A 13,181-nucleotide genomic window follows, 5' to 3' on the forward strand; every position below is an offset into this window, starting at 1 on the left:
TATACTTTCCTGAACTTTGCTATCTAATGTATTTTGGAGGGCAATTCAGTCTCAGTAGACAGTAATTCTCCTTATTCTCCCTCCTCTTTTTAAAGATTTATTTACTTGTATTTGATGTGTAAGGGTGTTTTGCTTGCATGTATGTCTGTGTACTACTATGTGTATGCCTGGTGCCCAGGGAAGCCAGCAGAGGGTGTTGGATATCCTGGAACTGGAGTTACAGCCATGTGGGTGCTGGAAGTTAAACCCAGATCCTCTGAAAAAGCAGTCTCTAACTGCTAAGACATCTCTCTATCCCCTTACTCTTTTTATTTATTTTTCTGTGCTGGGAATCAAACCCAGAGCCTTTTGCATGCAAGGCTCTTGCTGTGCTACTGAGCTACAACCTCAAGTATGTTAATTTAGCCTTCCTTTGTGTGAAGAGGTTCCCCTGTTTGCACACCTCTGGGTTTCCATTCTAGGTGGCTTGGGTGGAAGTTGCGCGCAAATACCCACCAGTTACCAAGTGATTTTCTATGGAGGCTGTAGTAGATAGAGTACAAACAGTATTACTGTGTTCTGGAATTTCTGAATGGTTTTTAGAGATACAAGTTCATTAGGAAATTTTGTGATTACACGAAGTATGTAATTTCTCAATGTCACAGGTGGAGCACCACCCCAGAGTTGCAAAGTATGCTATGGAAAATCATTCCCTCAGGGAAGAAAATAGAAGACTGAAATTATTAGAGCCTGTGAAAAGAGCCCACGAAATAGATGCCCAGGCTGTTGCAAGACTAGAAAAGGCTTTCTCTGAAGTGTCTAGCAAAGAGAAAAATGACAAAGGTAAGAAGTGATTGTTGTGAGAAGGGGCTGTGAAGCAATGAGCTTAGAGAACTGTCTGTAACTCCATTCTAACAGAGAATCTGATGCTCTCTTCTGGCTTCAGTGGCCCCAGGCATACATATGGTGCACAAATATACATGCAAGAAAACGCCCATACACAGGATTAAAGAAACAAACAAAAAACTAAAGAAAGAGTGTGTAGGAATGGAAAGATAATGTCAGTAATGTGCTTGCTGTGTGAACATGAGAACCTGAGTTCTAGAACTCACAAGTTAAAAGGTTGACTGGGGAGGCTGAGACAGGTTGTTAGCTCTGATCAGCCTGCCTCACCCTAGGAGGCAGTGGTAGTTACAGCGTCACCTGTCGCCAGGTGCTGCTCATTTCCACTGTCAGCAATGGGCTGCAAACTTCCCTGTGTGACACATGCACTCATTAAAATTGCCTGTCGGTCACAGTCCTCTTGCTCTCTTACCTGTTCTCTGTCTGTCTGTCTGTCTGTCTGCCTCTCTTATGTCCCCACTCCAGGATGGCCTTTCTCTCTTTCCCCTCCCCCAATAAACCTCTTGCAGAAAACAAACTTAAAAAAAAAAAGAATTGAAAGCAGGGCTGGAGAGATGGCTGGGTGGTTAAGAGCAATGCACTGTTCTTCCAGAGGACCTGAGTCTGGTTCCTAACACACTTGAGGCAGCACCCAATCTCTTGTAACTCCAGCTTCAGGGGATTCAACACCTCTGGCCTTTTTGGGCACCTGCACTCAGATACACACATCCAAACACAGGCATACACATGTACACATAATTTTAAAAATTAAAAAAAAACCAAAAAACTGATTTTTTTTTGTCCTGTTTTTTACATTTCCTTTGTCTAATCCTTTTATTATTCAGTTATGACTTAGTAAAAGAAGATTCACAGTTATTTGATTGTGGAGGAACATGATTTTATATGCAAAGTTAGGATTATCCTTGTTATCAATTTTCTCTCCCAAATACTTCATTGCCTGTTCACAATGGCTAGTAGCACCAATTTTTACAAGTTCAGCTGTGCAGATGTTTCTGTCTAGCACCATGCCTGTTGCTCATTAGTAACTGTTAGCTCTTTATCCTAAGGAATGGATAAATGGATGCACGTTGTCTTAATTACACTTCTCCGTCTTGTTGTCTCTGCTCCTTGAACACAACTTTCAGTGCCCTTGAGGGTATATTCTGTGTCTCTTGCTGACATCTGTGTTCTTATATTTCTAGGACTCGCCTGCCAGTCCATTTTTTATTTATTCTTGGGACTCAAAACAAACCTGGAAGAGAGCTTAGAAAAATGTTACGTTATTTCTTTGTCTTTCAAAGACTGAAGTGGTTTCCTTCTTAATAGGTCTGCAAGGATTTTCTCCTAAAGCACTAAAAGAACCAAATTTCTTCACAAACACTGAGAAGTTAAAAGCACAACTCCTGGAAATTCAAACAGAGCTGAATAATTCAAAGCAAGAATATGAAGAGTTCAAAGAGCTAACTCGGTAAAGTGCAAATACACATGCTCATCACCTGCTCTCTTAATACTTTATATTAATAATTTGGCATGTTACTTTAAATATAACCCTTCTAGCAACTAACTTGTTTTGGTGCACAGAAAAAGCACTTTTCTTGTAGCTCTTTACTATATATTTGATAGTAGATCATACAAATGTTTTAATGTTTAACTCACCTGTTGAGTGTCAATTGAACTTGCAGAATAAGTTCATCTCCTTACCAAATTTAAATCACAGTTATAAACTAAATCTAGATTTTTTTTTTTAGAAATTAGAGATTTATTAATACTCTTACTTGATGCTCATTGTGTAAAAGGATAAACTATAAACTATATTCATACTATAACCAAGATTAATCCTAACCTAAAATATAGAGAAGTGTTAATATTGAAAGGGACAATATACTGACCTGAACTTGAGCTCTGTGAGAGCATAAACTGCAGTGTACTTAAAGATGTTTGACGTTACTGATTACTTGAAGGACTAAGTCTTACCAACATCTATTAGGAAAAAGCAGCTAGAACTGGAATCTGAGCTTCAGTCTTTGCAAAAAGCAAACCTCAATCTCGAAAACCTTTTGGAAGCAACAAAAGCCTGCAAACGCCAGGAAGTTTCTCAGCTGAATAAAATACATGCTGAAACACTTAAGGTGGGTAATTGGTGTTTCTATTTAAATTGGACCTGTCTCTCTTTCTCTCTCTCTCTCTCTCTCTCTCTCTTTTTTTTTTTTTTTTTTTTTTTTTTTGGTTTTTCAAGACAGGGTTTCTCTGTGTAGTTTTGCTGCCTGTCCTGGATCTCACTCTGTACACCAGGCTGGCCTCGAACTCAGAGGTCCACCTGGCTCTGCCTCCTGAGTGCTGGGATTAAATGCGTGCACCACCGCTGTCCAGCAAGACCTGTCTCTTTTATTAATAAAGGTTATTTCCAAACACAGATAGCAAAACACTAGCGTGTTTTGATAGACTCCAGTGACAAAGTCAAGGAGGAGGAATAAAACTTTTGAGATCAAATTCTACTTTGTCTTTTTTTTTTTTTTTTTTTTGGTTTTGGTTTTTTGAGACAGGGTTTCTCTGTGTAACTTTGCGCCTTTCCTGGATCTCACTCTGTAGCCCAGGCTGGCCTCGAACTGACAAAGATCTGCCTGGCTCTGCCTCCCGAGTGCTGGGATTGAAGGTGTGTGCCACCACCGCCCAGCTCTACTTTGTCTTTAACTTTAGACATTCAAACCTTTTTTCCTTTTTTTTTTTCCCCTTGAGACAGGGTCCCATGATAGCTGAGGCTGTCCTAAACTCACTCTGTAGCCTAGGTTGTCCTTGAACTTTGATGTTCCTGTCTCTGCCCCTGTGAGTACTTGGATTACAGGTATGTGCCACCATGCCCAGCTTTGCAGTTTGCTTTTGTAGCATGCAGAGAGGAGTCTTAGGCCAGGTGTGGTGGCACAGGCCTTTGGTAGGAGGCAGAGGCAGGCGTCATAAATCCTGGGGTTATAGTCATCCATCATCATGCCCAGCTTCACGTTCCAGTTTTTAAACTTCATTACAACTTTGTATGCAACTGTACTGACTGATGGGTTTATTTCCATTTGGTCTTTTATTTTTTTTTTTATTTTTATTTTTTTTAAAGAAGCTCTTCTTTTTTTTTTTTAAATTTTTTTTTTATTTATTCATTATGTATACAGTATTCTGCCTGCATGTGTCCCTGCAGGCCAGAAGAGAGCACCAGATCTCATTACAGGTGGTTGTGAGCCACCATGTGGTTGCTGGGAATTGAACTCAGGTCCTCTGGAAGAGCAGTCAGTGCTCTTAACCTCTGAGCCATCTCTCCAGCCCCCCATTTGGTCTTTTCTATCCAATACTTCAAGAACACATCCTCTTAATAACTCGAATAAAATTTTAATTTTTCCTGTTCAGAAAATCTCTAGATATTTTCCTTTGTATTAATGATTCTTTCCACAATCATTGATCTGCAGATAATTACCACTCCAACCAAGGCTTATCAACTCTGTTCTAGACTGGTACCAAAATCAAGCCCTGAGGTGGGGAGCTTTGGCTTTCTGCACACACAGAACTCTAGCAGTTTAGATCATGATATATCAAATGAGCCAGTGCCACCTGAGATGAGTGAACAAGCTTTGGAGGCCATTTCTGAGGAGCTGCGAACTGTGCAGGTGATACTTAATTTTAGGAAAAAATAATTGAATGTTCATTTAAATAAAATTTGTCTGCTAGTTTTAACTCACGATAATTTTTTGTTGTTGTTTTGCTTTTCCCGACAGGGTTTCTCTGTGTAGTCCTGGCTGTCCTAGAACGCACTTTGTAGACCAGGCTGGCCTCGAACTCACACACAGAGTTTGGCCAGTCTCTGCCTCCCGAGTGCTGGGATTAAAGTTGTGAGCCACCACCGCCCGGCAACTCCCTAAAATTTTTATGTTTACATATATAAAGTTTTCTGTCTTGTCTGTTTTTTTAGCTCATTTTTTATTCTTTAGCAAATTATTATATAGATCAAATTTTAGGGAGGTTTTATGTATTTGAAATAACTTGAGTTTTGATTACATTGAGGTCCTATTAGTTTGTTAATTAAATTTTACTCCTTTGTCCAGTAAAAGTTGGAATGGACACCCGAAATCTGAATTTCTTTCCTGTTCCAGGCCAGAGAAGCCCTTGTGATGAAAATAACCCATGCAACACTGAGGAAGCTTCTTAAAAGACTCTAGAGGTGGGGCTGAGAGATGGCTCAGCAGTGAAGAGCACTGGCTGCTCCTTCAGAGGTCTGGGTTCAATTCCCAGCACCCACATGACAGCTCACAGCTGTTTGATATTTCAGTCCTGGGGACTTTATGCCCTCACATAGACATACATACCTGTAAGCAAAACACCAGTTCACATAAAATGAAAATAAATAAATAATTTTTTAAAAAAGAATTATAAAAAAGTCTCTAGAGGGCTCAGTGGTTAAGTCTTCTAAAGTTTACAAAGTTCTCTAGAGGCCTCTACAATTTATTTTATACATACATTTTATATACATACACATATGTACACACCCACCAAGCCATCTCTCCAGCTCCTACATCCATCTCTTTTATCTATCTATCTATCTATCTATCTATCTATATTCTTTTTGTGGTTTTTCAAGACATGGTTTCCCTGTGTAGAACAAGCTGGCCTCGAACTCAAGAGATCTGCCTGCTTCTGCCTCCCTAGTACTGTGATTAAATGCATGCCCCATTACGTCTGACTAGGGCTCTGTAATTTAATTCAGGGTTGAATATTAACCACTTTTCTTTGTGATTGAATTTATCCATTTTGGTCATTCACAAATATAATTTTGAAACATAGGCCTGATCAGAATAGCTTTTTGGTGATTTCTGGCTCCAACAGTCCTTTGCTATGTTTGCTTCTATAAGGGTTTGAGTTTACTTTAGTTTCTTGTCTCTTTAATCAAAAAAAAAAAAAATAGGGCAGCAGAGTTCTCTCAGCAGTTAGGCTGCTTTTCTAGAGGACCTATGTTCAATTCCCAGTACCCACCTAGTAGCTTATAACTTTCTGTAATTCCAGTTGCAGATGATCCAACACCCTCTTCTGGCACCTGTGGGCACTGGGCGTGCAATTGGCACTCAGAAATACATTCAAGCAAAACATCTGTGCATAAAACTTAAAAAATTAATAGTTTTAAAATTCTATTAAAGGCATTTTTGATGACTGAAATGTGTCTAATGCAGGAACAACTGAGTGTTCTTCAAGTCAAGCTGGATGAAGAAGAGCATAAAAACCTGAAACTTCAACAGCATGTTGACAAACTAGAGCACCATTCTACACAAATGCAAGAGGTGAGGGTCAGAGCATAGCCTCAGAAAATGTTGAAATATCATTAAAACATAGTACTGTGAGATGAGGATATTCCTCCCTTGGACTCCTTCCCACTCTTAAGTTCTTTTTATTTTTCCTTAATAAATTTATATTCACTCTGTCCCTGTTTGCCCCCCAAAACAACATTGCCATTGAAAATTCCCTTAACCAAACACTGGTCAACTTTTTATACTTATCTGATAGTGAGACAGACATTCATTGTCTGGTTTTGGTAAGGTATACAAGTGGACTGTTCGTTTAGAAGAAATCAAAATGATTTGTCCACATTCTTGTACTGATCTTGGATTGTGTCAGTCATCTTTATTATAGTTCGTAAACAACCAAGTTTTGTCTTGTCATTGACTTTATAACTAGACATTAAGTACAGAAACGAATGCATTGTTTTAGCATACTCTTCCTGTATATTTACTCTTTCCCAAAGCTTTTTTCATCAGAAAGAAGTGATTGGACCAAACAGGAACAAGACCGGCTTGCACAGTTGAATGACCTTGAAAAACAGCTTCAGGATACTCAGACTAAGAATGACTGTAAGTTTGGATAATTGAGGACACTAGTATCTTTTTTGATCATTTAAATTAACTTTTTTTTTTCTATTCTAAGGGGTTGCTTGTTTTGTTTGTTGTTAGATAATTGGTCTTGAATTTTCATGGTAAAGGTATAATAAATAGCCAGGCGGTAGTGGCGCATGCCTTTAATCCCAGCACTCGGGAGGCAGAGACAGGTGAATCTCTGTGAGTTCCAGGCCAGCATGGGCTACAGAGTGAGTTCCAGGATAGGCTCCAAAAGCTACACAAGAGAAACTCTGTCGGGGGGGGGGTGGGGGGGGGGGGGGAAGGTATAATAAATAAAATGGGTTATAAGACAAATTTTCCTCAAGATTACTCAGAAATAAATGTTACAAGTGTTTACTTAACATTTATTTAAGAGCTCAGAGATGGCTCCATTGCCTTATAAGCTTGAGGACCTGAATTCAGAACCTAGAACCCACATAAAAAAATGGGCATGGTGTCACACACAAATCTGGTATCCCAGTAATGTCAAGATGGGAGGCAAAGGGGCAGCTCCAGGTTTCTGGACAGCTGATCTAGCTGACTTGGTGAAGTCCTAGGCCAGTGAAAGACCTCGTCTCACACAGAAAGTGGGAAGCACCCGACATCTGTACACACACACATGAATGTAGCTAGAGTTTTCCTGCCTGGCCCACAGTCAGGACAAATCTTTGTCACCCACCAGTCCCACAGCCGCTCAGACCCAACCAAATAAACACAGAGACTTATATTGCTTACAAACTGTATGGCCGTGGCAGGCTTCTTGCTAACTGTTCTTATATCTTAAATTAATCCATTTCCATAAATCTATACCTTGCCACGTGGCTTGTGGCTTACCTGCATCTTCACATGCTGCCTGTCCTAGTGGTGGCTGGCAGTGTCTCTGACTCAACCTTCCACTTCCCAGCTTTATTCTCCTCCTTGTCCCGCCTATACTTCCTCCTGCCTGACTACTGGCCAATCAGTATTTTATTTACCAACCAATCAGCAACATATTTGCCATACAGAACATCCCACAGCACATGAATATGTACAAACACATGCATACACAAAGTTTAAAGTACTTTAAGAATGAAGTGTCTTTCATTTGAAAGCTGAGTTGCACTAATATTGACAAAGTAAAGCGTAAAAGCATAAATTGTTTATATACATTTCTAGGAGTAGGGTGCCATTCCCACCTTACTCAGTTTATTTTTCTCTTCATCAAAGTATTTTCAGATAAGCCTGGAAATCCAGCACTTAGTAGATGAAGTCAGGAGGTTCAGAAGTTCAAAGTCATCCTTAGCGACACAGCAAGTTGGACGTCAGCCTGGGATGCATGAGACCCTGTCTCCAAAATATTTTCAGTAGTTTGTAGTAATACTAGAAGTACTAGAAAGTCTCTTAATCTAATTTTCAGCTGGAGTTTCCTTTTGAGACTAGAAGTGTTTAACCCATGTTGAAAAGCTCTGTTATATTACTAAAGCGTTTTCAACAGCTAAGACTACACTGCTTCAGATATGTTAAATATCACAAGTTTTTCTTCATATTAATAGTTTTGTTGCATGTTCTACAGGGAAAAAAATTCTTAAAATGTCAAGTGGCCTAAAAATGAGGAACAGATGTTAATTCTTCCTGTTTCAGTAGCAATGTTGGAACAGCTGGGTGTGGTAGCACATGCCTTAATCCCAGCACTCAGGAAGTGGAAGCAGGAAGGTGAGGAGCTCAGGGCTATCCTTGCTACATAGTAAGAATAAGGCCAGCCTAGGGCAAAAGAAATGGAGGGCAGCCGTGATCTAAGGAGAGGAGGAAAAGAGAAATCTTAGTGTTTAATGTTCAGTTGCTAATGTTTGTCCTTGCAGTGGTAAGGTCATATTTATTTGCCTGCTTTTACAAAGGACTGGTAAAGGGACCTATTGAGACCTTGATTTCTTTGTTTTCCAGTTTTGAAATGTGAGGTACATGATTTGAGAATTGTTCTTCATTCTGCTGACAAAGAACTTTCTTTGGTGAAACTGGAGTATAGCACATTCAAAGAGAGTCAAGAGAAAGAACTAAACCAGCTTTCAGAAAGACATGTGCAGGTTCAGCTTCAGCTGGACAACACCAGGTAGAGTTGTTCTCTGTTGTTCTCTTCAAGGTGCCTGTTTGGTTGTTCTCAATACTGCTTGAAGTAGTATAAGCCCAACATACATTACAAAAGCCAATAACGTAATTTATTAATCATTTATCACAAGTATACCATGTTTTCTTAATCCAATTGGCTTCACCACAAACTGGCTTTGTGATTTTTTTAAGACTTCTGATTTGTTGTTTGTTTGTTTGTTTGTTTTGTTTTTCTGAAACAGGATCTCACTATTTAGCTATTTAGCTTTGGCTAGCCTGGAACTCATTCTGCTTCCTGAGTGCTGGCTTTAAAGGCATGTGCCACAACATCTGGCCTAATCTCATCAAGTCTTGATTTCATTTGTTTATTTATGAGACTAGAGCTAGATCAAAAGTGTAAAGAATCTACTGAGCTATGTTTTTAAATGCTATCTTAAAAGCAGTGACTATCCTAGCCTTTAAAATATATTGGTCAAAATGTAATTGTTCTTAGTGTCCCTGGTTCTACTGGACTGCTTATTCTCTGACACTCAGTGGCTGTTCATGCTTCTGAGTGCACTACCATCTGTTTCTTACTGATTTTTGCCTACTTGTCAACATTTTTTACACCATGAACACAGGTACATGTTCTCTCTCCCTACTTCTCATCTTTAACAGCTACTTCATTGTCCTTTGTAATTCGCTGCTTCTGCCTCCTTCATTTGCACAGTATATGGTTCTTCATCTGGTTAGCAGTGTATAAGACAAGACATCTGTTTTGCATGGTTCAGAGATGAGATTATTGGCTCTTTTTTTGGCTGACCACTGGATACTGCACATGATGCAGTGTGTTGGGGAAAGGAGCAAGGTGGTGTAACTGAACAAGCAACAAGTAGTTCTTTGCTGAGGTTATACTCTCTTGCTTAGGAAGAAGCCATATTTTCTATCACATCTTCCTAGAGCTAGACTTTGTCATAAATGGTTGGTGTTGAATTGTTGACAAAAGGTGTAAATTGAGTGGCTAGTGCCTGGCTAGAAACACTCTCATGAGCCTCATCACCAATTGTCAGCTAGCTAATAAATTGCCAATCCTTTAACCACATGAACAAGGATGTGGAAGAGATGCTTCAGGCTAACACTCCCTTTCCATCCATATCTTCTGGTTTAGTGGTTCTCACATGAGTACCAAGGGCATTTCATTCCACACAAGACCATGACAGCTCTCTGACAAATGTAAATGGTTTGTGATAGGAAAACTTGAACTTCAGAAAATCTGACTCATAGAAACAAATGTTTATACTTTCCATTTTAAAATATCTTGCTGGTAAAGACTAGAAAATGAAAAGCTTCTTGAGAGCCAAGCCTGCCTACAAGATTCCTATGATAACTTACAAGAAGTAATGAAATTTGAAATTGACCAACTTTCAAAAAAGCTCCAAAACTGCAAACAAGAAAATGAAACTTTGAAGTCTGATCTGCATGTAAGTGATGAGCATTGTTATAACTGGTGGATGTATCCTGGATCTGTGGTTCCTGTCCTGTATCCTCTGACTTCCTTTGCCAACCACAGTCTTGATGTTTGTTAACTGCCTAATACTCCTGTCACTTCAAACCTAATACACAGTTGTCTTTTAGAATTTGATGGAGCTTTTTGAGGCAGAAAAAGAACGCAACAACAAATTGTCATTACAATTTGAAGAAGATAAAGAAAATAGCTCTAAGTGAGTGCTGTTAATTCTTCCCATTGATTAGAATATTGTTCAATACTACATTCTTTATCTTGCTTTGGGGGACTGTAGGATCTCACTGTCTAGTGAAGGCTGGCCTTAAACCTGCAGTCCTTCTGCCTGGGTCTCCCAGGTACTAGAAATACAGACATGCACCACTGTGCACAGCTTTCAACTTGTGCTTTTCTTACACCTTGTGGAGAGTTATTTTCAGTTGCGGATGTAGCTAAGTAGCTGTGATACTTCTACACAAGTAGCTGATAGTGATCAGAGTGAGGGCCATATGTAAGTCACAGTATGAATTATATGACTATATTTTTGTTTGTTTTATTTTTGGGGGAGGTGTTGTTGGTTGGTTAGTGGTTGGTTGGTTGGTTGGTTGGTTGGTTGGTTGATTTGTTAGTTTTGGTTTTTTTGGAGACAGTGTCTCACTATGTAGTCCTGGATAACCTAGAACTCATAGAGATCCACCTGCCTGCCTCTGCTTCCTGAGTGCTGAGATTGATAGACACCACACCAGGCTTCTGATTATCCTTTTATTATTGGGGGGTAGGGAGTGACTTTTATTTCTGTTTCTGTCAATCTTTTTCTATTCTTTTTTTTCCCCCCCCAAATTCTCATTAAGTCTCTCTTCTCCCTCTCCGAGTTATTTTTCTTTCTATTTCAGTGAGTCTGTCAGTGATCTCATGATCACACTAGGGAGAAGAACTGTTTTTCAGTTACTATTTACAGTGGTTTTTTTTATGACTACTCTTGGCCCTGATACACAGTGAATTTAGAGCATGCCCCTACTTGGGATATAGACAGCAAACATTTAATCATATCCAATAAGCCAGGTCTGTGCTGTAGGTGCTAGAATATGTAGAGTGAAACAGTAAATGAGACATCCCTGTGGTCATGGACTTCACATTCTATCTCAGACAGATGGCAGTAAATGCTGTGTGTTGGGTTATCAAATACCAAACACAGGAAAAGTAGAGTTGTGGCACAAAAATAATTTCTTACTAAATAGTTGTTAACAAATGCATTCACCTTTCTGACCTCCGTGGGAATATGCTCTCTAACTCAGGATTTGCCTAGTAGACTTCATTTGTATGGCATTTAATTTCTTCTAGGTGCACACTCAGTTCATGTTTACTTAATTCTTCTTTTCCAGAGAAATCTTAAAAGTTCTTGAGGCTGTGCGTCAGGAGAAACAGAAAGAGAAGGCCAAATGTGAGCAGCAGGTCAGCTTCTTATTCTGAGTCTAGAATTGGAAATTGGTAACTTTTATTCCTGAAGTCTAAAAAAAGAAACTGTTTCAGCATTCAGTGTTAGAAGTCACTAACAATAAGACTGAAATTTTGACTAGGTTTTTGTTGTTGTTGTTAAGGTTTAAACTTAGGCTTCTACCAAGGAGATACATTCCTACATCATGTTTGTTTGTTTCTGAGACAGGGTATCTCTGGGTAATCCTGGTTGGCCTGGAACTTGCTTTGTAGACCAAACTGGTCTCCAGCTCACAGAATGCTGGGATTAAAGGCTTGTGTCACCACACTTGGTCACTTTTAACCCTTTCTGACTTCTAGGTGGCGATAATGATAGCTGCTGGTGCTCACTTAATAGAGACCACAGACCACTCCAGGCCTTGTTAATATAGACTCTGTAATATGCAAAGCAGTTATCAGCTTGTTTTTGTTGTTTTTAATTATTTTCTAAAACTATTTGTTTTTCCCCATAGATGGCAAAAGTACAGAAACTAGAAGAAAACTTGCTTGCTACTGAAAATGTGATCAGTTCTCTGGAAAAGTCTAGAGATTCTGACAAGGTAGAGAAAGTTTGAGTTTTATGCTTCTGCATTTTGTTTCCTTATTTTTTGCTGTTGGTGTTGTATGTTTAATTTTAGAGCCTTGGTTTCTCTATGTAGCCCGAGCTGACTTTGAGACCACCTCAGCTTCTGGGATACAGATATATCATTCCTATCTCCTGTACCATTTCTTTTTTTTTTTTTTTTTTTTTTTTTTTTTGAGACAGGGTTTCTCTGTGTAGCTTTGCGCCTTTCCTGGAACTCACTTGGTAGCCCAGGCTGGCCTCGAACTCACAGAGATCCGCCTGGCTCTGCCTCCCGAGTGCTGGGATTAAAGGCGTGCGCCACCACCGCCTGGCCGTCCTGTACCATTTCTTACCTCCACGGTAACTGAAAACGGTCTGCTCCGCGCACATTCAGGCTCTTTTTAATTTTCTATTTATTTATTTATTTATTTATTTATTTATTTATTTATTTATTTGAGACAAGGTATCACTATGTAGTCCTGAATGGCTTGGAACTTTTTATGTAGACTAGGCTGGCCTCAAACTCACAGAGATCCGCCACCTGTCTTTGCCTCCCTAACACTGAGATGAAAGGTGTACACCACTATGTCCAGCATACACTGTTCCTTTAGAGAGCTTATGTAACACATCTTGCCTTTTCAGCTAGAATGCTGATATTACTTTGACACTTTCTCACTGACTGTAAGTTCATGATACAATAAGTCTCAAATCTTTATTGCTGACTTTTCCAGAATAATAAAATATTTGTCTATGCAAATATAAAAATGAGCATAATGGTCTGCACCTGTCATACCAGCTGTTAGGAGACTCAGGCAAGAAG

General features: G+C 39.4%; 1 protein-coding gene across 2 annotated transcripts in view; it reads left to right on the forward strand.

Annotated features, from left to right (window-relative positions):
- Positions 1–13,181, forward strand: part of Kif15 (kinesin family member 15) — a 62,862-nt gene that overhangs the window by 31,022 nt on the left and 18,659 nt on the right. Inside the window, exons 14-24 of one of the 2 annotated variants that reach the window (XM_059268979.1) lie at positions 645–822; positions 2,188–2,329; positions 2,849–2,990; positions 4,311–4,508; positions 6,063–6,170; positions 6,632–6,737; positions 8,682–8,847; positions 10,153–10,303; positions 10,458–10,543; positions 11,706–11,775; positions 12,270–12,356. In XM_059268979.1, coding sequence (XP_059124962.1) covers positions 645–822; positions 2,188–2,329; positions 2,849–2,990; positions 4,311–4,508; positions 6,063–6,170; positions 6,632–6,737; positions 8,682–8,847; positions 10,153–10,303; positions 10,458–10,543; positions 11,706–11,775; positions 12,270–12,356 — 1,434 coding nt within the window. The remainder of the gene's footprint in view (positions 1–644; positions 823–2,187; positions 2,330–2,848; positions 2,991–4,310; positions 4,509–6,062; positions 6,171–6,631; positions 6,738–8,681; positions 8,848–10,152; positions 10,304–10,457; positions 10,544–11,705; positions 11,776–12,269; positions 12,357–13,181) is intronic. The other variant, XM_059268980.1, reaches the window with a different exon arrangement.

This window comes from Peromyscus eremicus, chromosome 7 (genome assembly GCF_949786415.1).
Source record: "Peromyscus eremicus chromosome 7, PerEre_H2_v1, whole genome shotgun sequence".
Lineage (NCBI taxonomy): Eukaryota > Metazoa > Chordata > Mammalia > Rodentia > Cricetidae > Peromyscus > Peromyscus eremicus.